The sequence below is a fragment of the Mya arenaria genome, chromosome 9 (assembly GCF_026914265.1).
Source record: "Mya arenaria isolate MELC-2E11 chromosome 9, ASM2691426v1".
Classification (NCBI taxonomy): domain Eukaryota; kingdom Metazoa; phylum Mollusca; class Bivalvia; order Myida; family Myidae; genus Mya; species Mya arenaria.
The window spans coordinates 6,313,217-6,340,509 of NC_069130.1; the positions used below are offsets into that span (position 1 = coordinate 6,313,217).

Below are 27,293 nucleotides of genomic sequence, written 5' to 3' on the forward strand. Positions count from 1 at the left end.
CCCTCTTTTTTATTTCATATTAACATGTATAAGAATTGGACATTGTAGTTAGTACGATATATTAGAATGTTGTAATTTGTTCATAGATACCAATTTAAATGTGTTAAACCAATGTTCGATAGGGACTTAAAGGGTAGCTGCTAATAAAATTCAATCATAATGTGTGTAAAAAAATAAACTCATTGTTATGGGCCAGCTGATAGCTGACGCTTGTTCGTTTGTCTAATTTTAAGTCTATTATTTCCTTTTCCTATAACAAGATACTAGATTTAAAAAACACTGGACATGTCCCCTTTTCTGTGCTCTAAGATTTTCTCGGTCTGCTGTTAACGCATGTATCTTGCCGACAATATCTTCTTCTGCCTGAGCTAGACGACCCAATTCTTGTAAAAGGTCGTATTTATCGTTCAGTTGCCATGGTAATGATTCGGTTATGTCTCCCTGAAAACAGAAAAAAAACGATTTTTTTTTTATAAAAGTATCAGCACACTAGTAATTATAAGATAAGTCAGGTCAGTTGTGTGGAAGAATTTCTGGACCTGATCAAGAACACGCAGTTGCCTAGTACTCATGAATGCAGTTGCCCATCCAGCTCATTAACAATTAATCCAAACCATAAATTAAAGAACATATCTGAAAATAAAATGATATCTGTTGCTAAGGAAAACGCAAACACCAATTGTATATCTTTATATTTCAAATTAAACACCTGTAAAATATTAAAATGACCCTCGTGCGAGAAATTAAATTAAAGAAAGCAAAAGCTTCTGTTATTTTTTTATTACTAAATATCTTGAATCGTCAGAAAGACTTTGTTTTTATAGTGACAAAAAACATCTGTAGTGTGTGTGATCCCTACGGAACTTAGGTTATTCTTTGGTTTTAAGCAATGTGCGTCAAAACAAGTAAACTCGAGATAATGAGCAGGTTGTTTTTAGAAAAGCAATACCATGAAAACTTCTGTCATTGCTCTTAAAACACAAACCAACAAAAATGATAGAACAGCTGTTAGTCATCGTCATTTTCATTTGTCGGCCAATTGCATGAAAAAACAATAAATAGACATACATGATCATGTGTGTCTGGCACTACACATGTCGTTTCTTTAAGGAGATAGTCATTCGAATAAAGCTAATTGGTACACGCTTACTGTAACTTAGTTACCATTTCGAAGCACAATACATAAACAATAGTTTAAGATATACTTTATAATACGATTTAGTGCATTCCGGATCAGATTAACCGGAATGTTATTGTTATTATCATATCCATTGAATAATATATACATATAAATACACAAACACGTTATGTTTTTAAAAGCCTTTTTTTATTTAAACACCTCGGCATTACGCCTTTATCAGCAAATAAATAAACAGTCATAGAAAGGAAGTGACTTCAATGTGATTTCATTTTATACGGCTAACCTGTTGTGCGTGCCCTACTTACTATCAACGCTCAACGAAGACAGTCGTATTTCCATACATCATAGAAGAAGTGACGACTTCCTCGCCTTGAGCCATAAAAATGAAAAGTTTATTTTTTGATTATCTAATTGAATACTGTCATAACATTTTAATAAAACTGCATTGTGTGCTTCAAAAGAAAAATGTAAATTAAATTGTTTCACTAATTCCAATGGAAACTAGTATTTTAATAACAATATTAAAACGTAGTTGCATCAGAAAAACAATTTCAGAAGGCTAGACTGCACGGCTTAAACCACTTCCAGACAAAAGAAACAAGACTTTGCTTTTATTTTTCGAAATAATTTCTGTTTTATGACTGTCAGGAAGAAATATATAACAATATAGTAAATACGGATATTGGTTGCAATTTATTCTATGACCAAATAAATGAGTTCATTGTTGAAATGATTCCCGCAAAAGAAGCAATTACTATAACCGAGTTTTTACTGAATGTTTACTGAAGGTTTCTAAGGCTCAATTTATAAAACATCATGCTCTCCGTAATTCCCTTTGCATGAAGCAGTTACACACGCCATGTGATGTCTTGATGTTATTTTGACCAACTAAAAAAGCAGAAAAGAAACGGACATCGATTTGTCGATTGGCAACTCAAATCGACACTAATGCGATATTAGTTCGTAAAGTTACGCCAGAACTTATAACCCAAAAGGCAAAAACAATATTATCATAACATCAAAAATGCATCAAATGAAATCATGTGTTATGATCTCGTTTTTAGCACTTGGAGTGTATTTATAGTATGCCATTCTTTTCATCAAATTGAAGCTGGCTCCGATGAGGCTTTCTGATTTGATTTTACTCTTATCCGTACATGTTGGCACCAGTCTGAGATTGTAGTAAAAACACACAGGAGACTAATTTGTCTTAAATACCGTTCAAAATATGTTAAAAAGATGTTTTTAAATTGTATGTTATGTGTGTTTTTTTTATTTTTGTAACGATTTGCGTCTCGTTGGGTTTTTATTATGTGTGGACTTTTAACAATATTTTATTTTTTTGTATTTTGACAGTTTCCCTTGAAGTACTCAATGCCGTGATTTTCTATCCAAACATACTCTAGGTTGGGGAACAGAAACATCTAGAAGAAACCCACTTGCGTCGTCTTTTTAAAATATTAAAAAATCTAGAAAAAAGAGTAAATCGCCTTTTCCATGAGTGAGTTAGTTTCGACATGGTTGTCTAACATATGATGTAAAGCAATTTGAATATCAAAAATATTTACCAAACAATCTAATACAAATATAACATACTGCCGTTTTATGATGTGCACGCAAATAAAATCTTCAGTTCGGAGTAACACAACTGTCACAAAACATGGAATAAAAAATACCGCAAAGAGATTGTTTTACAATAAAATCCTAGTCCATGTATCACCACCAAACAGTTACGAGGTTATGGTCAACATCTGCTTTTAATGCCGTTTGTGTTCATGGACTGTCAGGAGCCTGTTTTACAAGACAATATGTGTTCATTGACTGTCAGCAACCTGTTTTACAACACAATATGTAATCATGGACGGTCAGGAGCCTGTATTACAACACAATGTATGTTCATGGAATGCCAGAAGCCTTTTTTACAATGTAATCTGTGTCCATTTTTCACCAGGAGCCAGTTTTATGATACAATATACGTTTGTGTACCGCCAGTTGCCTGTTTTACAATACAGTGTCTGTTCAAGGACAGCCGGGAGACTTATAAAAATTCAACGTTTGTTCATGGACTGCCAGGAATTTGTTTTGCGATGCATTCTGTGTTCATGGACTGTCAGGAGCTTGTTTTACAATAAAATTTGCATTCAAGGACTGCCATAAATCAGCCAACAGGCTTAGCCTTAATCAGAACTAGCCATGTGAAAAAGAGTAAGTGATAAATGAAATTTGTTGTCTGCTATCTTACAGTTTACGACTAACATCTTATGTAACACAAGCTTCTAGATGATAGCAAATGAAAAGTAGAGGGAAACTCTGAAGTAAGATATCAACCAAAGCCCTGGTTAACCACCTAGAAACAATTGCATTGTGTGGGCACGAGAAATTGAGAAGATCACCTATTATGTTCATAGAAAGCTAATTGATACAATTTAGATAAACCTTTGAAGAAAACGGAGGTAAAGGCCAAACACGGATCATATATAACGATGCTATCATATTGTATTTGTTAATACTTTTCAAACCATCTTCAAACAAATGATATGAAAATTGATAATTAATATAATATAAAATATCAAAATAACATAGGAAGTGTTTTTTTGTTCCATTAACAAGGTTCCTTATCATTATAGTTGACGACAAGACTACGTAGAATTAATGTAGGCCTTGTTTGAAGCCGTCACCTATCATTTACACAGATCAGAATAATTTCTTTAATCTTTAAATTATCCATTACCACGATGACGTCTCGGTTCCGACGTTGTTGTATTGAATGTATTATAATGTCATATTCTTAAAACTATTCATGAGGCATAGTCATATATAATGCTAATCGAATACAACTGAAAACATTTATTCTTTAAAAAACCTTTCTTCCTATCAGATCCCTCGCTGATATAAACGGACGCTTCTATTAGGCTAATTGAACGTTTAAAAACTTTCGGACAGAGCCCGGTATTTATGGGTAATGAACTGGGTGGTTCCGGCAACCTTAATATCATGGGATATTAAAGGATGGAAAGTACCTCAAAGCTGCACTTTCACAGATAGACCGTTTAGACACATTTTTTTAATGTAAATGTCAGAGAACTAGTGATATAGTACCGTTGACAAAGACTCAGATCGCAGTTTCCAAATCAACGTTCGAAAATTGATGGTTTATGCCGAAAATCTAATTTTCCTTGTTTTTTGTTAAGAACGCTTTTAGCAACAAAACGTGGAACAACTGTCATACTGTTGATTTTTCTGTTTTAAAATTATTAAACTTGACATAATTTTGATTCAGATTATTGATAATTGTAATTCTATTTGTAATTTGAAACTCAATGTATCATTCCTTTCAGACAACATTAACCTCATTGTACACTTTGTTTTCAAATTTGTATCTACTATGTGCCTGCATAAAGCCTCGTTATACTTAGCACTTATAATATCCTTGTAAACTCTGTCTGCATTCAGTGTATGAATAAACTTTGAAACTTTGGAACCAAATTTTCGAACTTAAATATTGAAAAATTGCGATCTTATATTGTTCACCAGTCTTATACCACAAGACATTAACGCAAATAAAGTTAATTTTAATGTTAATTTCAATACGAAAAAAAGTTGTCAAAATGTTTATTTTGTCAGAGTGCAGCTTTAACCTGAAGAAAAATTAAATAAATGACGTTTAGAACCATTTTTGCCTCGCGTACTATTAACATCTAGAGTCAGTCGGTAACAAATTGTTTCTGAAAAATATAAACTTAACGCAATTTTCCTTTAAATGAAACCTTAAATTACTTACTAAATTATGCATTTATGATAAAAATATTAGATACTGATAGCAAGATTGTCATCGTGTATTTAATAGCAGAAACGCATAATGAAATGATTGTTGAATGCTAAAATATATACTATGGTCTACTTAAGTCTCATAAGGTAGAAATAAAGTGTTTTATGCGCATTTCTTTCGAATTCAATTCCGTATCCTTCATAAGAACCATTGTTTTCGACATTTATTCATCCTTTTTGGAATATTAAAAACAATAGTACTATTGTGGTAGTTCTGATTTAGGATTAACAGTGCATCTTCAAGCTAACTGACTGTAGTTTAAAAACTTGGAGGAAAACAATGTGCGAAAACGTAAAAATCAAAACATGTTGTTCTGCTGAACACTTAAACCTTTTAAACGTGCCCTTTTAGCAAAGTTATTAGCTTTCATAGCAAAAACTATTAATCGGAACGGTTTTTATTGATCTCAGTTTAAAGTAACAATTTTCAACTACTTCCGTTTCACAAAGCATTGAAATTGTCCCTCTACGAGCATTAATCTCATAAATCTTTGTTTTCATGCCAATATTATGGTCGCCTAAATCTATCATTTGCTTGCCATGTTTATGGTTGCATTATCACAGAGAAAGCATTGACACATGCAATTTCCAAATCTAGAAAGTCAGTTACTGAGTCATTATCAGTGATTTAAGGGGACCTTCAAGCCAATATGATTATCTCAATGGGCTAACATGCCGTGCATTTAGTTCTAGCCTAATAGTATCCTATTTCAGAAGAAAATCCCGAAAATCCCGTATGAAAACAGGCTTAACCTTTAACTATATTAAATTGAATTAGCCTTCAGAAACTCCTAATCGGCCCACATGTATGTTTTTGTGTTTTGAAAATATATTTTAGGAAATAGAAAACTTTTCTGAATTGTTGAAATCGCTTAAAATACAGCGACAAGTCATGTAGAAAACATTTTGTCTTGTTAAATGGTTTTGATATTGTTCAGCAAACAATAAGTCTAAGTTATAAATAGCGTAATGATAATTGGGTTAATCGTGAGCAGCCTCATCACATTTTCGTATAACTTAAATCCTTTTTACGAGGTATCTCTCGAAGCTAACCGGAGATTGACCTTGCCGAGTTGTTATTATTAAAAAGATATATTTTACGAATAACAATATATCATTGGTCTATGGTTGTCAAGTTCCTTTTTTTATTACCGCCTAAGTGCGGTCTTGAACTACTTATGAACTACACGGTTCAAAAACTAGCTAACTACACTCCGCCCTAAATCACTTAAATGGCATAAGTCTGTAAATGGACAAACACTCGCAAACACTATAATGAAATATGAGGACTGTAAATGGCACGACTGTCATTCGAAGATGTGATGAAAATAAAGAAAACCCTAGCGATCTTGGCATTGACGTATTAGTAAAAAATGACAGCTGTGTCCCCAAGAGAGGCATAGAAAGATAGCAATGACAAGAACAGAAAATAAGACAATCACCAATGCCATAAATTCCTAATAATCAATGTGTATGTGGTCAAAATACTTGACCGTTTTGGAATATGTGTCCTGCAATTAATGTAAAAGAAACAGGGAATCAATAAATCCGATCGCAAAACAAATGCAGACTGAGCAAAATTGGCTTAACTCGCGTGACTCGAATAAGTAACATTTACACACTGTTTTTTAAAAAAAATTGATACAAACGAAGTCAAGTTAATCGTTGACATATATATCGAGATCTTAAATATTTCAAAATCAAATAAACATATATTTTTCTGTGTTTAGAACATTAATGTGCATATTGTTGTAACGATTTATTAAAATAAACCATGTTTCACGTTTTCAAGTATAAGAAATGCCAAGGTACCATAGCCTTTGACCTAGGTATGTTATGGGTTACTTCCAGTGATATGCCAAATAAAAATTGAACGTAAAGTTAGAATAGATCGACAGCACGTTTTAAATATAAAACGTTCCATATTCTAAGTCAATCGTCAGTGCTCAGCCAAATACAATATATTTAAAAAAAATAAAACTAAGCGTGACGTTTACGTTTACTACGTGTCGTATGAATTATAGATTCTATTCCGACCATTGGGTAACAAAATGAAGACTTCGGGGCAAATACCAGCAAAGTATAACTCTTTTATTGGTAAAACTAACCATGAAACAATTTCTCGAAATTTCTTAAGCGCAATAAACTAAGATTACCATAGAGAGATTATTTAATATTGATTAAGATAATGATCTGACTCAATTGTGACTAAATAAAACCAATGTATTGTGATTATCAAAGAGAAATTGTCCTCTCAGTCTCAAAAAAGCTAACAAGAATGATATTATAACACAAATTATACCAGGATTAAAATAAGGTGCTTAGTCTTACCCTGGCATAATGATGGGACCTCAGAACTGTAGAGAAATTGGGGCCTGACTCCTAGCGAGATATACACAACACCACAAGACAACATGCCGTTCAGCAATCTATTTTCAATTATACAATGGACTTAGGCCACATGGCCAATGAAACATTGACAGAATAGCCACAGCGTAATGGAACGGTGTATATTTAAGGCCTGTCTTAATTTCTTTGCCTGTGCGATTTTGTAAGTGCAATCCTATTCAGCAGACCTACAGCTGGACATTGACAAATGCATATTGTTGTAAAATGTACGTTTGTCAATCATTCACTGTAATGAAGCTTGCACTGTCTTGTGAAATCTGCTTATTTGTCTACGAAGGAAATTTTACATTTGACTTGTAACAATTTGAATGTATTAAACTATTTATCTGATCCTTATGTAAAATAATCGCAACGTATGGAATGTTTGAAACTATACACCGAAACCCCGACTTGTCCCCGTGGTTCCATGGCATTAATAGTGTGATATGGCTAAAATGATTTTTCAAGTTTACTAATTTTGAATAGTTATAAGGAGAAAGCGTGGTTGAGATCGTGTTAAGCGGTGAACACGCACAGTAAATACCCCGTGTAGTTCAAAAGCGATAGTCCCACCATGTATGATAATTTCCATTTTCTGTTATCTGTGTCTGTTGTTCGTTGGTGTTGTGTTTTTTTCGTTGAATTTTTATCAAGCTTTGAGTCATGTGCTGTTAAAATTAAATCATTGTATATCTGCTCATGTTTGGGCCCGTTTTAATTTATATATTTTTAAAGGAGTATTGTATTGTCTCCATATTTGCATAAAGTGAACTTTAACCAGTATTTAATGTGATAACATAGATGATGAAATAAAAACAAATCAACTTCTTGTCGTTTGTGGCATTTATATATATATATATATATATATATATATATATATATATATATATATATATATATATATATATATATATATATATATATTTAAGAACAGAACAGGGGCCGTATTCATCAATTATATTATTGAAAACAATCAATTTAAAGGCTATACTTATAATATCACTATGCAAAACTCGCATGTATCATGTCAAATCAACCGGTCCTTTATGTGGTTCTATAATTGTTGGGTTCCATTTTTATTAATGAAAAAAGAACTGGTGTCAGCATAACATTTTAATTGTCCGCACTAGCAACATATGCGACGAGATCATATGTTTTGTTTGGTAGAGCAAATTGCTCTAACGAGCATTGTCCTCATCCTTAATTGATGTAAATGAATATTAAAGTCCATTAAAGTCTATTCCATTACTATTCTATTACTATTCCAAAACTATTTCCGTGTCTAAATGTTGAAACTTTGCACAAGGGAAATACATGTTTGTCCTCACTTAAAATGTCATAAAACATGTGTTGTTCTGCAGACATAACTGTCGTTGAAAGTGAAAAGAAAGTTTAACGGAGGTTGCATCATGCAGGTATTTAAAATGACTACTTAAGGTCAACATGCTATACCAAGTTGAGTTCAAACTTAAAATGATGTAGCAATGAGTACAAACTTAAACAGTATGAAGCAATTGGGTCATTACGTACAATTGTTTTAACTAGAATATTCATGTGGCTGAATATGGTAAGCTTAAATAATAATTACGCGCAGAGAGCTGAACGTTACATCTTTCTGACATTTTGAAATCTTTAGTTTTAACAATATAAAAATTACAACAAGTGTGAAGAAAATTATAATCTTTTACAAAGTCACTCTCCTTGGCGCGATGTTGCGCGAGAGTGTGGTCTTGTGTTTTTCTTATTTTTTTTTTTGGGGGGGGGGGACCGGATTTCCGGGAGATAAGCCACTTGTTCGGCTTGGTGACCACTAACCAAACTCTTATTGGGCTCAGGCCGGTAATCGAACCCGGGTCGCCTTGAGGAGCGAGTGCGTTAACCACTGCGCTAACCTAACAACCTGAACTCGTTATGCGTTATCTCTGAAACAGAATACCAATTAGATGCACTAGACTATACTATCTTATATCGAACATATAATGTTATTCTAGTTCCTGAGTCGGTCTGGTTTTTCCAAATGTTATACTCATGTCAATCCCAGAGCGAGGCTGCGAGGTATTGCCAATTATTGTATATCAGCTACTTTTCTCTCGGCAAGAATTCACATATTCCCTTTGTTTATAAAGAAGAAAGCAGTAGAATTGAAACTGTTTGATTTTGTTTAGGACTTTAAAAAATATATTGCTTTTGGTATGATTGTGTTTTAAATGGAAAATGTCAGAGGCTTTTTGGGGAAAATGTTTCAGTCCGTCGTTTGTTTTCTATGACTAATTTACTAACGTAAATATAACAAATAGAAAGAATATTTAAAAACAATCTTAATTTGCACTTGAATGTTACATTTGATGTGTTTCAAAATATATATAAGGAAAGCAATAAGAAGTGAGTATGCAAAAGAAAATTCCATTTCAAAACTTCATATTATTAGTGCCTCTCGTTGGCCGGACGACCTAACTTTAAACCAATGAAACCGTTTACTTTTTCTTTATTTCTCCGACATTATTTAAAAAATAAAATTTGATTGATCTACTATCCAGGTCATTTGTCTTATATGTAGGTTTCAACTGCTGTTAAACAGCTATCGCCGAAATCATATAATGTAAGACTTTTTTACTTGTAGCGGTTTAAATATAATAAATGCGATATCTTATCAAAAAAAAATATTGACATTTAAGGAAACTTGATGATAAGTAAAATGTTTGTTTACAAGTTTATTCAGTAAACTCATGAGTGTAGCAATCGAAGGCATCGAAGAATCCGTTTCAAGCATATATATAGAGCATAAACATTAAGATAAATACATTCTATATAAAAGTTGACTTTGCTTTGTTTATGAATTTAAATAATTTAAATTATACCGGAAAATGGTTGCATCCTGTTCTAGTTACCAAGGAGACGTTGTCATTCGTTACTGAGATAACTTCAGTGAAATTTGTCATCAACACGATTATCGTTAATGCAAAGGAAGCTACAGCGACAACCCCGAAAGTGACTTTAATAAATAATTTATTATTTTGATACACGTCAATGTGTTGCAAGTTGACGCTGGTCCGATAAATCAATTAATGTAAGTTAGATAGACACTTAATAACTTGAAATGCGCAATATTTAAGTCCTAATGTCATCTTGTTAAAAGCACAAAGATCAGGCACTAAATTCACAAACAGACAGACACCGAAGACTCATAACATATAATAACTAACATTGCCAACAATAAAAGCGTATCATTTTTGACATCGTCATTAAAGCTGTATCCTTTTAAGAAATGAAATTCTGGCAGAGTTACCATTTCAAAGGCAATTATTTTTGCATATTTTCCACTTCATTCCAAATTTACTAGGGTTGTCTGCCAAGTCAATCAAAGCAAGTTTAAAAATAACGTCGGTATATTTACTTGTATAAATACACGGATATGATTAAACTGGAGAACCGTTATGCGTTATTTTTAACGGGGACAACAGATGAGACAGCAACCTCATTGTTGCGTTTATTATTTTAGCGATGTAATGTGGCATATAATCGGCCTCTTACTAGTTCACGTTGACATTTCTAGGCTTGATTTGAGGAAATAGTGTATTTGCCGATTTATGGACAATATGGTGCCTAGACCCTTTCATATTCTGGTTTGTAACATACTATTAGAACACTCGAAACAGATACAGTATCAAACCATTTCTGTGCCCGATTAATGGAGTACATAGATTGAGAACACATTTCATGCCACCTGTGTGATTTCATTGTGTAAGTAGTCATGTCATTGTCATCTTCTTTGAAACGCAATGCCATTATTGCGCACTAAAGATAATTCATTTAGATTGTAGTTCTTTTGAGATATTGTCATTACCTTGGTGCTGAAGTCAAAGTTGCCTTTTTAACCAGTGGCGTCATATATTGGTAAGGCCCATAACTCTGGGGGGTGAGGGGTTAACCTTAAAATACGCTCAGCGTTAAAATCCACTCGCAGTGTTATTTGTGCATATATGGGTGTATCATATTACATCGTTAAAGGCAGCCATGTTCAATTGATTTTATAAACACAAAGCTATATCATCTTGTGGCACCCTTCTTGAACTGTACATTTGATAACATATAAACGGAGAACTAAAGTTGAAACAAAATATGAAATTTAACACAAAGAAAATAAAACACATTTTAAAAGATTATCACCATTCATTATACCTATTTCTTTCAATAATAAAAATGAAATATAATCCGTATGTACTTCAACTAAGTATAACTTGAAATAGGGCATTTCGAGTTTTGCCAGAACTTGATAATGTTTGTGCGCCAGACATTTGCCTCATCTCATCATAGGTAGTTTTATATGTTTAAATGAACTCGAATGGCTGCAAAAGAATGATCAATAAAACAAGTATATTAAATTCCTGCAGAGTAAAACAGAATAAATGTGTACTCTGAACACATTCAAGATGAAACAACATAATGGATTAAAAAAATAAAAACGTTCCTTTGAGAGCATACTTTATTACTGAAGTATCTTATAAACAATATCTAAAGCGCTGTAAATGCGCTCCTTAATGGATGTCTACAAATTATCATCAAAGACACTTGATAAATTATAACTTTGTAATTACTACACAAGTGCAAATATGTAGGTGTTGCTCTGTCAAGAAACAGTTACAAACTCATTAAGAAATTTATTCAATCGAAAGATATTATAAAGAAACTTTTCGAACCCAACCATTTTATTAGGTATTGATTACCGTCTTAACAATAGTTTTGGACAAATTTTAAACAGAAGTGTGTCTTTTCTATTATTTAATTTATTTTAGGTTGTCTATTTTCAATAAAAAAGTCAAGTTATAGTAATAGACTTAGTGTCGTTGTCCACTTTGCCGTGTCATCTTGTAAAAACGCTAAAATTGGCCTTATCTGAAAAGAAAGTTCAGTATTTTGAATTGAAACTTGGTTCAAATGTTGGCTGATACAATGCACACATGCATACGAAGGCCCTTCACTCTTGCTTTTAAAAATTTGAGTTATGCCCCGTTTTCGACTGAAATACAGCAGTGCATTAGTGTTCATTACGTGGCGCTTTTGTCTAACAGGTGTGTAAATAGTTCGTGTAATTTGCCAAGCTTTGAAATGTGGCCATAATATCAAAAGATGTACGAGAAGGGATTGAACGATTCATATATCAGCATGTAATCATCTAGATTCATTTGATTATCAACTAACTGTCCTTTGTTTATTTACACTTCTCAACATTTTGCTGAGTGCCGTTCCAGCCATATTTTGAAATATGGAATGTCCTTGTTGAATCAATTGCAGTGTTATAGACTGATAGTGTTACAATGTCCAAGAGTTTCTCTATCATAACAAGCTAAGGCAACTTGCATTATAGCGAACATCACGTGGCAAAACCCTAGAAAAGTCATGATACTCAGAAAATAAAACCACTGCAAAGGAAAGCTTCATTATAACATTGTGATTTTCATTTTGTGGTTCTTTGTGAGCATCCATTACGAAGTAAGAGTTATTCACATAGTGTCACTAGTTGTACTGTTTATGAACAGTACCAATCAAACCGTTACTGGTGTTCCGTAACGTTTAACACGTACGTACATAGTGTATTAACGCGTGCGCAACGCTACATATACTGATCATGGATAACCTTTTGACATTGGTAAACATAAAGCTATGATGAATAGTGGGACATACAAGGACATTGAACAATGTATTAAGCACTATTCAGGTACTTTCCAGAGTGTTTTTGGTAAAAGAACATAAATGACATTTAAATTTGAAACAAATATTATAGAAAAAGCGGATCATTTAGGATTTGATTTAAGAGGGGACATGCTAAGGGACTTAACTTAGGATTCGCGCTCCCTTTCAAAGGAAAATAAATTATATGGGCTGTAAAGTTTCTTCTTCTTTTGTTTTCGGGGCGCTGGATCCTTTTTAATAAGAATTAGTTTGACACGGTGTATATTGGTGTAACTATCGCATTTTTTCACCATATTGTAACGAACAAATTAATCTGGAAGTGTTAAAGTTTGAGGGCATGTGCCTGATTCTCTAATCCCACCTGAATAAATACATATCATACAAACAGTGGTCGGAATAATCACGTGTTACATCCAATTAACAATGTAAATCATCTTAACACACAACGTCATAATAAACAAGGACGGATAATACATGTTGACGTTACCGACTTCATACAGTCAACGAAAAAAGGAGATAACTGCGGATATACACTAGATAAGGTAAACCAAGTCTCACACTTGTTCCAAAATGAGAAATAACATACTTAAAACGTACCGCTGATGTCGCGCTAACGACATCAATGAACTGGTTTGCGTGTTCAGAAATAATGTCAAACAATGAAACGAATAACTATGTAGGATCGGCGCTCTCATTTTTAAGCCAAAACACAAATCAGGAGCCAATGAAAAGGCATCGCCGGTCACATAAGTCAATTAATTTCCGGTTTATAGAAAAAAAATCGTTGTAATTTCGCGATTTTGGCCAAAGCAGATTTTAATGTAATTGTCTTTTGAAATAGAATTACGAGTTTAGAATATACGTGTTCCGGTACTAATGTCAATACTTGCGTCGAATTATACTCATGGAATTATAATCTACTAGGATAAAAGATTGAGGTTAAGAACTCGACACCCACGGATACTCCCACGGCGACAAGGCGAAAACTAGAGTAAAAAGCATTTTCTTGTGGCCTCAAGCGAAAGCACTAAAACTGACCACGCGAAAACTTGGGCGTCCACCTGTGAACAAACTTTTTTAAGAACGACATTTCCACACGGCAACACACTCACGTGATAACAAGGTATTAATTTGTCAGAAATTTAAAAAAATGTATTATTTACCTAAGTTCAAGTAACACATTCAATAGGGTATATGGCGCCTGTTTCATTTACGGATAGTGTATTCAATAGATTAATAAGGACATTTGCCAATAATGGTCTTAATAAGCTGTAGTTAACTCTGGCAGGGAAGAGGCAACGTGACTTATGTTATGAATGTAGCCTACACAATTTCCCTAATATCTATTATTCACACGTTCCGCAAATAACTAGTAAGATTAATTCGTACTTCTTTAGGTATCTCTCCAATAATTTGTCTCGCCTCTGTAATGTGAAATTTGCCATATTAGACTGTAAAGTGTTATTTTATTTTTTGAAATATTTCTAAATAGCAGGGTTTCGTAGTTTATCGGTCCCTTTAGATTATTACCAATTTATCCAGGCAATTGCAGACTTTATCTTTATCTTAGTATAACATTGCCATCATTGCATCAAATGAAACAGGTCTTTACGTAGATTGACAAAATATGATTTCAATAAACAATATTCTAAAACAATCGCTCTTTTGAGCCTCTTAGACTTCGACAGGGAAACATTTATCGAGAAGTTGACGCAACAAGAAATCTATATAAAAATTAAAAAAAATGTTTAATTGGAATATTGGCTTGTTTGGAACATTTCATATGTTTATTATTAAGCTGTTGGTGTTTTTTTAAATATCGCTAAAATAAAGCAATCCACAATTTCAGTTAATACGAAATTATTGTTAAAGCTAAGTTTAGCTTGAGTCAATTTCAAACTTGAAATATATTATTTACATTATCTTTTTGTCAAAATTGGCATTATGATGATTATTTTGATGATGACGATACTTTTTCGTTTAGCTTTTAGATCAGGGCAAATAAATGAAATGCGTCAAGCTGAAATTAGCTCCGATTTCTGAACAAAATATAAAGGGTATCTCAGTTATGCATCGCATTATTATATCGTTTTATGCATCGTAAAAATGACTTTCTTTAATATAAGTTCATAAAACAAAAATGTAGTTTATCTTACTTATCTCTAAAATTATTTCTTTAAAAACCTCAAACCTCTAAGAATTAGAATATTAAACAATTAATAAAAAATAAAATAAAATAGAGTACAGTTCTTGGTCCTGTTTCTTAGGGACTTAGAGAAAATTGTGGCAGGTATTATGGTAAACCAAGACGTTACTAAGCAATGTGATATAACAGATTCTTGCATCTTAATAGCAATGTGGTTACACACTAGAAAGGATTTAATAAAACCTTACTATATTAGAAACAAGAGATAGTATAAATAGTTGGATTGATGAATTGTAGAATCAAAAGCAGTATAATAAATCTAAGTTGATTTGTATCTCTGTGCATTGTGATGTGTTGTTTCGGGGGGATGTGTGTGTGTGTGTGGGGGGGGGGTATGGGTGTGTTTTATATCAAATAACTATTTTGCTATATTATGTAAATGCCATGTTTCATTGTGGCAATGTTAATTAATTTATTGTTTAATCGATCTATATGTTTTTGTCAAGAAACTGTTTTAGGCTTCTGAAATGAACATTTCTGTATGAGACTTAGGATGTGGCACGTCTTATAGTAAATTTGACGTTTCCAAGTAATATGATATCGTTGATTCTAGATACTAAGACAGATCTGCGGTTCCCTTGGTGTTATTTGATGTAATGACAAAGACTGAAAATAATAAAAAACAAATACTCGAAGACCCATGTGGCGTGAAGCTGTTGATTTTTTCTTAATCTTAAAGGCGATATCTTTAAGATAATGTTGACATTTGAACAAACTTGATAATTACACTTTTGCTTGTACACTGGTTTATTCGGTAAAATTATGTCTTACATTCATGCCAAAGTAAGCGTAGCAGTGAACATATTATTTGAATAGCGGGCATCGAAAAATGAGTTTTAAGCATATACAATTGTCCTAGTACTTAGCATAAATTAAGAGAAATACATTTTAACTTTACCTTTGCTAACAAAAAACTTTATCAATTTACACAATTTTTAAAACCATTTAAGTACATGGATATTTTTTCATAACATATTCAAATGACAATGTTTATGGTTTATAGGATTGGCATAGTTATAAAAAAGGCCGTCAATTTTTATTTAATAATATAATGACATTTGTTACCCAAACAGTCATTATCACAAAGATGGCATGATTTTGTCATTAAAGTTATATTCTACCAACTGCCTTCTTCGACTGGTAAACTGCTGTATTGCTAACGCACTCGACGGAAATTGACAATTTCAAACACGTGCAACTGCTTCTATACCCATAGTAACAAGCAAACTATTGACACATTTCTTGAACTGTACATTGTATAACATACTAAAAGTACTTAAAGTTGAAAACCCCTGATATTTAACACGACGAAAATAAGATATATTTTCAAAATAAACTACATACATAATACCTAGTTGTCTTTTTAGAATGGAATTGCAATATTATACGTATGTACTACTAATGACATAACCTATATTAAATATTAAGCCAGAACACGATATCTATATTTGTAGTAAGGGCAATGTGGGTCGATTGGACTCGAGTTTTGTGCATCATTCATTTGCTTTTCAACGTATTTGTTTATCTTTAAATAAACCTGCCTGGTTTTATAAGAATGTATAATAAAAAACAAAGGTTGTTAACACCCGCATAGGTTTACAAAAATGAAATTATTATATGCTTTGAACACATATTTGGGCAAGTATCTTAAAATGCAAAATAGTTCATAGTTTGCATTATATGATAGTGTTAAAAGCACAATGGTCAGGCACAAAATTAAGAATAGTCTGGCGCAGGAGACACTCACACAAAAGAACGTGACATAAATAATTAAAGTATCATGGGATGGAAACTATTACTATTAAAAGCGAATAATTTGTCGAAGACTTCGTCATTAAAGCTGTATCCATTGTAAGACGACTGGCTTACTGAGTGGCCATTTCAAAAACAAGCATACCACTTTAAGCATTTTCTAGGGATGTATCCCATTGCTTGCAATTGCACATTATCGATTTAAACGAATTTAAAAGAAATACGTTGCGTGCCTGTAAGTTTCTGGTCTCTACATCATAATAACGTCCATAAAACGTAAACATTCTTAACTCGAAACAGATACAATTTCAGACCATTTCATTGTCCGAGTAATTGAGCACATAGTTTGGAACTCATTTCAGGCCATCTGCGTTATTATATTGTGTAAGTAATCATGAAACGGATGCAATCAACTTGGAATAATTTGACCTCAATCAATTTATTTCTTGACAATATTGCCAGCTGTGTTTAAAACGAAATATCATTATCGCGTACTAGAAATAACTTATTCAGATTTTTTCGAGATATAATCATTGACTTAGCGCTATCGTCAAATTCGACTTTCTGTACAACAACACGCATATTGGTAGTAGGCCTATAACTTTGGATATGGTAACCCTTGAAAAGACGCTTAGCGTTAAAATACACTCGACCTGTTAATGGTGTACATTGTGGTGCATCATGTTACATCGTTAAATGTAGGCGAGTACAACATCTTCTATAAACATAGTAACATGCAAACTATTGACACCTTTCTTTAATATCATACCTACAGTACTCGAAGTGGAAAGAAATCTGATATTTAACACGACGAAAATGAGACTGTTATAAAAGGGTAACCACATACGTAAATCCTACTTTTCTTCTTGAAATGGAAATGTTATATAGTACGTATGTCCTATTACTCAACATAATTTAAAATAGAGGGTAAAATGTGGGCCGATTTTACATAATACATTTGCCTTCGCAATGTGTTTGTATATCTTTAAATGATCATGAATGGCTTAATAAGAATGTTTAATAAGAAACAAATACATTAAACTCCTTCAGAGCTTTAGGAAAATGGATTTGCTTTATGCTCTGAACATATTTAATTTAATGTTATGGTTGCAGCAGATGAGTAAATGCGACACTTGAAACAACATTATAGGTTATAAACATTAATATGGTCATTTGAGACCATACTTAATTATTAAAGTATATCTAACGCATTACCTTTTGCGCTGTAAAGGCGTTACTTAATGGATGTATATCTATGGATATCAAATACCAACTCTTTATTACTTTACGCGAACAGATGTAAGGATGTTAATCGGTCAGCGAGTACGGTAGTAAATTGTTCAACACTCATTATTATCATTGTGAAACTAGACAAATTGTAGTCACATCTTTTCACCATCGATACATATAGATAACCATAATTTCAATTATTATTTGCTGCCTTTACAGTATTTAAAGTAACGACCAATACTTCTTAACACTAATGATTCGTTATTTACTTTTTGAACTATAGATCGATCGTATGCTTTCGATAAAAAGACGACTAATCAAAATGGCTTTGATGTAGATGTTGAAGTCGTCGGTGTTGTTGTGCAAATAATTAACCTTGGCCATATCTTAAAAAAGAGTAAACTATATTGAAATGACACTTCGTTCTAACGTTGCCAATGACCATGTTCATAACTCTAGCTTTAAACGTTTTAAAGTTATGTCCCTTTTTCATCTGAAATACAACTGACATGCTTTAGCGTTCATTTCTTGCGAAAGATTGTTTAAGCTTTAACATTAATACTATCAAAAGTTTAATCAAACGATGTACTTTATATCGAAAGGGCATACGGTTATTTCGATTTTTGAGCTACATATTACGTTCCAGTCTCGACCAGATGTTGGCCCGACACTGCATAAAGACTTTGAGATGAAGATTAAGTTAATCTTCTTGATATCACCCCATAAATCAGCGTGTTATCGTCAAGATTTCATTTGAATCAACATTAATAATCAAATACCTGTCCACTGCATATTTACACTTCTCAACAGTTTACCGAGTGCCCACCCAGCCACAAGGTAAAATATGGAATGTCCTTGTAAAATCATTTGCAATGTTACAGACTAAGACTGATAGATTTATAAGATCTAAGCGTTTTTCTTTTATAACAATCTTTAACAAATAAAACCTTACAAACGTAATGATACTAAGACAAGAAAGTAAAAACAAAGGAAAACTAAATAATTTACGTTTTAATTTTTGAGGTCCTTCAGGATCATCCTTAATAAAGTGTTATTCACCTCGTTTAATTTTAACTGTCAATCAAGAGTATTGACAACTTTTTAAAAATTAAATCTGTATTGTTTAACGTTTGATATATTTGTATACATTATGCTAACGGATGCGCAATGTGACCAATAATGATCTTGGATCACATTTTGATCTTGGCTAATATATTGCTCCATGACCAATAGTTAAGATACACATGGATATGATTTGTGATATACAAAATGAAACAACAATTTAGATAAAAACATATTTTCTTTTCAAGGTTCTAGGATTTGCCATTTTAGAGGCTGTACTTGAAAGTTTTGTTAAGACGTGCAAACCCTTTCCAAGGAACCAAAGTTATCTGGGCTCTATGATTGGTGGTTGCCTGCTAGATTTAGTCTTAAACGCTGCATTCTGGTGTAATTAACGCATTTTCCCACCATGTTGAAACGAACGATTCTTTTGGAAAGTTTAAGGTTGTTGGGGCACGCGGCTGGTACCCCCTTTTCACCCTGGATCAGCTTTGAAATACATATAGAACCAACAATAGTCGAAATAAACACATGTTGTTTTTTTTACAGTTTACATAACACATCGACATGACAGACATTCAGAAAGATCTTTTTCATTTAACTTCAAACTCTTTACCAAAATGTTTTGACGTAAACAGCAATTGACGAAACGTAAGTGTTCAATTAAGAAGGGGAGTTATACAATGGAAATTTAAATGGCCACACATTTAACGATTACAATGTCCCATTATTCAGGGTCCACAGACCCTTAGCGAGAAACACACAAGGCAACATATAACGAGGACAGACAATGGATAATGGCATTACCGACCAGTAACTTGTCTCAACATTCATTAGTTATAGCAGGTTAAAGCATCCCATTGGCGTCTTTGTAACGACCTTTAAAGGGTGAATTATCCCTATATGAAACGGCTTGCGTGTTAAGAAAAAAATGTCAAACAATATAATTAATATATATGTCGGTTCGACGCACTCATTATAAAGCCAGGCGACAAATCAGGAGCCGATAAAAAGGCATTTACGATTAACATATTAAGTCAATTAATTTCCGGTTTCCTTCAAAAATGGTTTAATTTCGCAAATTGGCAATATCATACTGTAATATAATTGTCTGTTGAAACAGAAACACACGTTTATTATAAACGGTTTTAATACTAATGCCAATGCACGCATCGACCATGTACTCTAGAAATAATAATCAATGTTTAGATTAAAGGATGGGATACAATTATCAACAACAGCGGATCCTAGTGAAAATCCGGTTGTGGACAATCCATCATTTTGAACAAAATTTCCAACTATAAATCCGAATAACAAGGATTTTATCCTTCGGAAATGTAAAAGCTCAAGTAACAATTGTACTAGGATGTGTGACGCTTTTATAATTGATGGTGGGTTTATTCAATATATTGTTCACGAAAATGTGTTAAGAACGGAGTTTAATTCAGCTACAGTTTGCTCGGGCCGGTAATAGGCCACGTGACTAATGAATAGTCCACCCCATTTCCCGAAAAATCTATTATTCACACGTTCTGCAAATAGCAAGTTTGTTTATTTGTACTTCTGCAGGTATCTCTCCAATCATTTGTCTCGCCTCTGTAATGTTCACATGGCCTTATTAGACTGCAAAGTGTTATTTTACTTTGGAAACACGTTTTCCGTGGTTTATCGGTCCCTTTAGATTATTACCAATTGTTACTAGGAATTGCAGACATCATCTCTTACTAACATTGTCATCATTGCATCGCATGACACAGGTATTTACGTAGATTGACAAGAATATAATTTCAGTCAACAATACTTTAAAACATTTCAGAAATTTAATCTCAAAATGTCTGTTGTTTGACAATGACGTTAACATTACATTACAGATGCTCTCCCAGATTTTCGATGGCACATACAGTTAAAGTATTCAATGAAGGTGCCCTTTCGGCGAATCGGAGGTCGTCAGGATAACACTTATAGAGAGGTTAACATTACAAGAAAGCCTTCACAAGTGGGTAAAACTGTCTGGTAAGTCTAATTGGAATATTGAAATACATTGCAAAAATATATTCTAGCACACAGGTTAGGCATTTTCGGTGAATTCAGCTGTCCTTTAAATTCTATCTGGCACCGCCATGCTAGATGAATCACATGCTGTGACCCAATACTTTTTATTTCTTTTATTATGCACTAACGTGAGCACAATTATTTCAACGGATGATTTCAATAAACATTTACTTTACAAAAATAAAGCTTCAAAACAAATACAAGTAACCTTTAAAACGCGTTATATTAAAGGAACTTCATAATTTATGCAATGAATACAACTGCGCATTAACCATCATCGCACACACTTTGTGGTGAAATGCAAAAAAAAAAAAGTTTTCTATGTCATTTATTTCACAAAAAAAATAATTTAAAGTATACTAGAAAAAAATATCAATTATGCATGCCCGGTCCGGTTAGAAAATTTCGACCCGAGGGCACCTGCGTTGCCAGGTAACGCGGTTTCGTTATGTGCTACGCAGCAATTATAATGCAAGTTTATGTTTAATTCATTTGAAGTCGATGATCATAACAAAAATAAGCAGTTTATTTGTGTAAAGATATAAAAGTATAAGCGATATTTTGGCGCCTTTTCACAGGGGAGATATGTTGCCACGTGGCTATTTATTGAAAAATAAAACATTTTTAAAGGCTTATTATGTTTATGTTTTATTCTAAGAAAGCAGAAGGTCTCACATGCTGGTCAACAATGCAGGCAAGAGTGCTTTCAACATAGGACAGGATGCATCTTATAGTGGAATAGATATTCTAAAGCACGTAAGTATCCTTTACAGGATAACGAGGTTCATTCTACTGACATACACGTTTAGGTTTTTGTCCGGTTTTAATTTGCCAATACGATAAAAATGGTATACTTTTATATTTCTACATTTTTGTCAACAACATCACCCAAGAACCGCTCTTATAAAGTAAACCTATAAACCAGATTAAGTATTACCTTTTAAAGACATATTTTACAGTGTCAGAAAAGTTATTCGCAGACGGCTTGCCCATGTGAGATACAAAACGGAATAAAATGTAACGTGTAATTAACATGAAATGTTATGGACGTTGTATAATCTAGCAGCTGATCAGTGTAACAGAACGATTTCACTGACATTATGATCGTTTCGATGAATATAATAGTCCTGTCTACAATAGGAGTTCTTCTCTATAATTGTAAAGATTATTTGTCCCAAACAGGAAACTTCAAACAATACATATTATTTTATTTGAAATGTTGTCATCTAGGTTATAATTTCCAGACAGCGGCTCAAATGTATTATTTAAAATGGATCAAGCGTGCCACCTTTTTTATTTGCCATTAGTTCGCTGAAGGTGCTTATTTTTTTTCTAGCGTAGAGACCATGTAATATCATGTAATTCATTTTGTTCTGTTCTGTTTTAACTCCATTCTACGAATTATATTTTAACGTTGTAAAAGCTGGTAGCGGTTGTTCGTTAATTTGTAGATTTCGGTCGTTCACGGATGTTGAAAACTTAATTATGCTTTCATGTTACAAAATGTGTTATATTACTAGTATTAGTAGACTATATTTGAACACATAAATCTTTAACGCATACTGTCCTCAAGCTGTCGCCTTCTTTAATATTGTGTTATTATTTATAAGTGAATACTAATTTATATAAATCAAGTTCAGACTGATTCCAATTGAAGTGTATTATTGCATTAATAATTAAGATTCCTAAGAGTATAATCCTTATGCATAACTTCTAACTGATCTACTTGAAGCGTATTTAAATGACAATAATTCTGAAATTGTAAAAAAGTACATATACATCCGAGGTTGTTTTCGAAGGATAAACGGCCAAGGTGCTCCGATTGAACTTTAATATTTTAACATTCCGGCCCCAATTTCTCGAAACTTCTTAAGCTTAACAGGCTTAAGTCGCTTATTTCAATTAGTCAAAATACATACTGAAAATGGATTTTGGTAGATGAAAAATGGTTTATTCTGATAATCATACAGATTATTACTACATAATTTCTAAAAATTCTTGAAGAAGTAAATATAACATATTTTAAATAACAACAAAAATAGTGTGATTAGCTTAATCCTGTTATAAGGGACTTAAGAAGTTTCGAGAAATTGGGGCCCGTTGTTTAAAGACAAAAAGGTTGAATGACTAACTGACACGTAACGATCAAATATATATATTTATTATAATAATTTCTTCCATTTCGATCATTAAAAGTTGAAAATATGGATTTTTAAACAACCATTCAGTTTTCTTTCAATAAATACAGTTTTAATTTACTAAGTGAATTTATCATTCAAATGTCAACATGTAAATTCATTAGCTGTGTTTGTTTGGATAGTCCTGAAGGGTATGCCTCATTGTGTTTTATTTCAGAAACGAATTAAGAAATTGAAGCCATGTCAAGTACGAAAATAAATCTATGAATCAACGTTGATTACAAATATATTGATCCAGTCGTGTTTAAAAGGTGGCTGTGTTTGTTAAAATAAGCTTTGTTTAGCTATTGGAAACAACTTTGTTTGCAATAAAGTTGAGGAGTTCAGTCTATTACCGTCTAAATATTTCAAGAGGAATAAGTAGAACGAGTTATTGTGTTATCCATTAATGCTAAGTATCACGAAACAAGAATAATGTTTGTAATATAGACGTTACATTAATACCATCTCGGAAATTTGTCACATTAAACGCAGTAACAGAGAATTCGTGATATTTCAGAAATAACAGTAAACGACCTATTCACAAAATTGATAGAAGAAAACTCTGTAATAAATTGACATTACATACATTTTCGCAAGAGGGAAACAGTTGAACTAAATTCAAGGCATCTAACTTGTTTCCATAATTGTCCTCGTGCTCGGTCAATGCGGGAAACAAACCCCGTACTTTTAGAAACAGGTTTATTTATCAAAGGTATTTGTTCTACTTTGATAACATTTTGTAACGGGTTACAGTCCAATATGACAAGTGAAGATAGCTTTCTGTCAATTGATTATGTCTCAGAGGAACATTAAATATTCGAATATTGTATTATAGATTGTCATGCATTGATACATAATTAGGGATGACATTTTAATTTGAAAATATTACTGTTAAATCGGCTAGTGTTATGCTTAAAATATTTTACCCAATTATGAATTATGAGTACAAATGTTGAAACATTTAAAACGTTGCGTGTTTTTGTTATACTGTTTTATTCAGGAATCACGTTTTTTGCATGACCATTACGTATATTATTTTAAATATTTTTTTTTGTTCAAAACTGTCAAACAATGTTCCATTAAACCGATTTAAACAAGAAGGAAATACATTATTGTAATTTTAAAAATGGATCCCTTTTTATTTAAAGTGGTAAAAATTCATTAAGAGTTCAAATAAACGTAAATATATTTTGTTACTTTTCATATTGAAATTTATAATGTTTGAGCCAGATGCTTTTTGAAGATATGTGTTAATTATTATATCTTCTAATAATTCATAAAGTACGTGATTTATGTCTCGAGATTTTGAAAAATGAAAAAATCAATTTCTTAATTTTAAGAACTTTCTCAACTATTCAGTGACAAACTTACGTCATCTTCTGTCCATTTCGTTGACGCTATTCTGTTGTCTGTAACGAGCGCACGTGAATATCGTGTACACACCCCGATAAATACCAGAAGCCAAACATACACGTAAAGGCAGGACGTCTTGGTCTTCATGCTTTCCATTTTAAGGTTTCTTCTATGTTCCTCTCTGGAAACTGTTAAACAAAAGTATTGTCTTTATTATTTAAGATTCAAATGTTAAAAAAATGTGTTCTATTATTGTATTCTCTTTTTATGCTCCTATCACATTTTTTCTTAAACTGACTTCACATCCGACTAATTCAAAAAATATTCTCTGCTTGATTTTAGAAGTAAAAAAATCCTTCTCCTTAAAGAAATGATATTAACCACGCAAATATTTTCATTTGATTCTTTTTATCTAGATATTTTAAATTACATTAGACATAATTTCTGCTATGCTCTGTTATTGGATTAGCCTTTAAATAAGTAACAAGATAACGATGTCTCTTACATTGGTTTTTCGCTGGTGGAGATAGTAGAAGCTGGACTTTATATAGAGCCTCCCGAAGCCAACCGTGAACGTCACAAAATCAGATAAAAGTGCTGGAGTCGCACAAAAACTTGGCCACACACATCTCACAAGCTATTAGCGATACTCTGGTAATTCTCGTGTTTGTTTTATCAGAGCATAAATCACATTTAACTCGTTTGTTAGGAACGTAAATGCGTCTTTCATCGCTTAAATCGTCATGAATGAAACAATTAAGAAATTTGATCGTGTTAGATGAAACCGGGAGAAAGAGTGTAATGGAATTGACGTTAATTTCAAAATATTTATTAGACAATTACTAAATGAGTCGCTTAGGGTTGTGTTGGCGTACAAGCTATTATTAGTTTTATGATATAATGAAATAATTACAAAGAAATACATCCGTGTGTCATCGGAGTATGCGTGTCAACACATTGTTTTGGATTTACATTTGTGTCGTTTTACGAAAACCAAACTTCCACTCAACTCTAATTGAAATAGAACTCTGGTAATAGAGGTGAACGTCTCACATCAAAACAAGACCACTCTCCCATGGCCCTCATGAAACACCAACATGTTTTAATTGCTTTAAACAGGTCAATCAGTTCCAAGTATTTCGTTCAATTGTTTAACGTGGTTAAATCTATTCATATATTGGACAGTGACTTGATATTAAGTGTATTTGAAAAAAAACCTTATGCATGTTGAAATATGAATAATATACCTACAATCATAGCTTCTATTATGCCTCAACTTAACTATTTTATATAATTTGTATTTTGTTTGTAGTATGCTCAGTTTTTTTTTTAATATTAGGCTAGAGAGCCTTTTACTACAATAAAACTATGTTATATGTTATATCAATGGTACGTTATGAATAGTTAAAACTACAATATGTTGTGTTATGTTAAATATATGGTTCGTTATGTTATGATATTAACACCACAACGTCACTTTCCTTAAATGATCTGCCTTTCGGCAATTGCTGTTATCATCCGATGAATGCAACATCTTTGGATATGTTCGGATCGCATAACAACGTTCATGAAAGTTGTTGATCTTGTTAGTATTTGTATTGTGTCAGCAGGTCCAGTAAAGTAAAAAACAACATTTTAGAAAGTGTTAATGTATGATTTAATAAATGTTTTACTGCCATAAGTGTTTTAATTTGACGTTTAAAAGTTATTTCAAGTAGATGATCTTTTCCCGCGTTATTGTGATGTCATTTGATAAAGTGTTTTCGGTTACAGTCGGGTCGTTCTATTTATGGAATGGATAAGGAAGGGTAACTGAAAGGTTTTCTTAAACGAAATGAAGTATTTTTTAACATTTCTTGAATTAAATAATGAACTATTTGTGTAAATATAAGTAATGAATTGCGGGATTGATGTCATTGTCGGGGATATGAACGCATTTGGGCTGGTCAAAGTACGGACTCCACACACTTAATATGATAATGACATCAATCCCGCAATTTATTCCTTAATTAAATTTATGGCACGTTCTTTTATGTGAAATGTATGGTATGGGGTGTTATGTTATGTTAACGACCAACCTTACTGAGATGTACTTGTAAACTATAAGGCGTATATACTTCATGTAATAAAAAATATACAAACATATTCCTACTTCCTTTGACTATAATAAATGCGTTCAATTTGTCCTACATGTACTATACGTATATGTTTTAGTTTCTATCCAGGTAAAATTTAATTCACATTAGCCTATATATGTTTTTCCTATTGAGTTAAAGGGCCTTCCACATTGCTTAAGTAGGTTGGAATGGCCAAAAAAGTTGGTTTTATTTATTTTTGAGGAACAAATTGTTTAGGGAGTAAAACAAACATCCTTTGTGACATGTTTTGGTGTAATAAGTTGTTGATCAGG

The 27,293-nt window shown here is 32.6% G+C and overlaps 1 protein-coding gene across 1 annotated transcript; it reads right to left on the reverse strand.

The window, feature by feature from the left end:
* Window positions 1-25,374, reverse strand: LOC128203640 (uncharacterized). The gene is made up of 2 exons (XM_052905144.1): window positions 24,902-25,374; window positions 1-441 (listed from the first exon to the last, which is right to left on the reverse strand). The coding sequence occupies exons 1-2, from the start codon at window positions 25,037-25,039 to the stop codon at window positions 238-240; spliced, it is 342 nt and encodes a 113-aa protein (XP_052761104.1). The 5' UTR covers window positions 25,040-25,374; the 3' UTR covers window positions 1-237.
* Window positions 25,375-27,293: the final 1,919 nt, after the last annotated feature.

What these genes read in the sequence shown, in the direction of transcription:
- LOC128203640 (XM_052905144.1), bottom strand. Translation starts at nt 25,039, where the DNA reads ATGGAAAGCATGAAGACCAAGACGTCCTGCCTTTACGTGTATGTTTGG. An exon ending in CGAAATGGACAGAAGATGAC is followed by an intron (nt 442 to 24,901) that starts GTAAGTTTGTCA and finishes TTCTGTTTTCAG; the next exon opens with GGAGACATAACCGAATCATT.